General features: G+C 54.9%; 1 protein-coding gene across 1 annotated transcript; it reads left to right on the forward strand.

The window, feature by feature from the left end:
* Positions 1 to 890: 890 nt before the first annotated feature.
* On the forward strand, positions 891 to 1940 carry LOC139401567 (uncharacterized protein DKFZp434B061-like; the record flags this gene model as incomplete). Its single annotated transcript, XM_071145719.1, has 1 exon — positions 891 to 1940. A coding segment is annotated over one exon (1050 nt), but the record flags the coding sequence as incomplete, so codon positions are not given.
* Between the last annotated feature and the right edge of the window lie 71 nt (positions 1941 to 2011).

Here is a 2011-nt window from a genome sequence, read left to right on the forward strand (position 1 = left end):
CTCAGTACTGGTACCCTGAGTATACAGCCAAGTTATCATGGACTCAGTACTGGTACCTCGTGTATACAGCCAAGTTATCATGGACTCAGTACTGGTACCCCGTGTATACAGCCAAGTTATCATGGACTCAGTACTGGTACACCGTGTATGTAGCCAAGTTATCATGGACTCAGTACTGGTACCCCATGTATACAGCCAAGTTATCATGGACTCAGTACTGGTACACCGTGTATGTAGCCAAGTTATCATGGACTCAGTACTGGTACCCCGTGTATACAGCCAAGTTATCATGGACTCATTGTCTTTATTTCTCTTGTTATTATTTGTCTACTATTTCTCATTTGTTTCTCTCTCTGCTTTGCTGGGAAGGGCCCTTAAGCATTTCACTGTTAGTCTACACCTGTTGTTTACTCTCTCTCTCTGCATTTTTACAAAATGTAATTTGATTGTAGTGCTTGGTGTTGTGCTGTAACAGCGCAACTGTTAAATTGATGGTACACTGAATGAATGGAAGCTAATGGGAAATAGGGCAAGAGAACAGAGAGAGAGAGCGAGACTGCACTGGGTCAACTATTCTCTGATAGATCATAAAGACATTATGGCCTCTGACCACCCATGAGACAGACGCCTTTCAATGCATGATTACTACATTTCCAATATTTGAAATAAATTCAACAGAAACCAACCTCATTTCTAAAGCTACCCATACAGTACTTCTTCAAATGTGGGAACTCGTTATTTGTAAGAGAGAAAGCAATCGAAACAGTGATTCAGAATGACACCCATGTAGCCTACTGCCCCCACTTAGTTTGCATTTTGGAAATCCAAACCAGCAATAAGGAGATATACAAAAAACATCCAGTGCTCCCTTACCAGGGCTCCCCTACCAGGACTCCGTTACCAGGGCTCCCCTACCAGGACTCCGTTACCAGGGCTCCCCTACCAGGACTCCCTTACCAGGACTCCCTTACCAGGACTACCCTACCAAGGCTCTCCTAACAGGGATCCCCTACCAGGGTTCCCTACCAGGACTCCCCTACCAGGACTCCCTTACCAGGGCTCCCCTACCAGGACTCCCCTACCAGGACTCCCGTACCAGGGCTCCCCTACCTGGACACCCTTACCAGGGCTCCCCTACCAGGGTTCCCCTACCAGGGCTCTCCTACCAGGGCTCCCCTACCAGGACTCCCCTACAAGGGCTCCCCTACCAGGACTCCCCTACCAGGGCTCCCCTACCAGCACTCCCCTACCAGGGCTCCCCTACCAGGACTCCGTTACCAGGGCTCCCCTACCAGGACTCCCTTACCAGGGTTCCCCTACCAGGGCTCCCCTACCAGGACTCCCCTACCAGGACTCCCCTACCAGGACTCCCCTACCAGGGCTCCCCTACCAGGACTCCCCTACCAGGGCACCCTTACCAGGACTCCCCTACCAGGGCTCCCCTACCAGGACTCCCCTACCAGGGCTCCCCTACCAGGACGCCCCTACCAGGACTCCCCTACCAGGGCTCTCCTACCAGGGCTCCCCTACCAGGACTCCCCTACCAGGGCTCCCCTACCAGCACTCCCCTACCAGGGCTCCCCTACCAGGACACCCCTACCAGGACTCCCCTACCAGGGCTCCCCTACCAGGACTCCCCTACCAGGACTCCCCTACCAGGACTCCCCTACCAGGGCTCCCCTACCAGGACTCCCATACCTGGACACCCTTACCAGGGCTCCCCTACCAGGGTTCCCCTACCAGGACTCCCCTACCAGGGCTCCCCTACCAGGACTCCCCTACCAGGACTCCCCTACCAGGGCTCTCCTACCAGGGCTCTCCTACCAGGGCTCCCCTACCAGGACTCCCCTACCAGGGCACCCTTACCAGGGCTCCCCTACCAGGGTTCCCCTACCAGGGCTCTCCTACCAGGGTTCCCCTACCAGGACTCCCCTACCAGGGCTCCCCTACCAGGACTCCCCTACCAGGACTCCCCTACTAGGACTCCCTTACCAGGGCTCCCCTACCAGGG

Source organism: Oncorhynchus clarkii, unplaced genomic scaffold (assembly GCF_045791955.1).
Source record: "Oncorhynchus clarkii lewisi isolate Uvic-CL-2024 unplaced genomic scaffold, UVic_Ocla_1.0 unplaced_contig_3889_pilon_pilon, whole genome shotgun sequence".
Taxonomy (NCBI): Eukaryota; Metazoa; Chordata; class Actinopteri; order Salmoniformes; family Salmonidae; genus Oncorhynchus; species Oncorhynchus clarkii.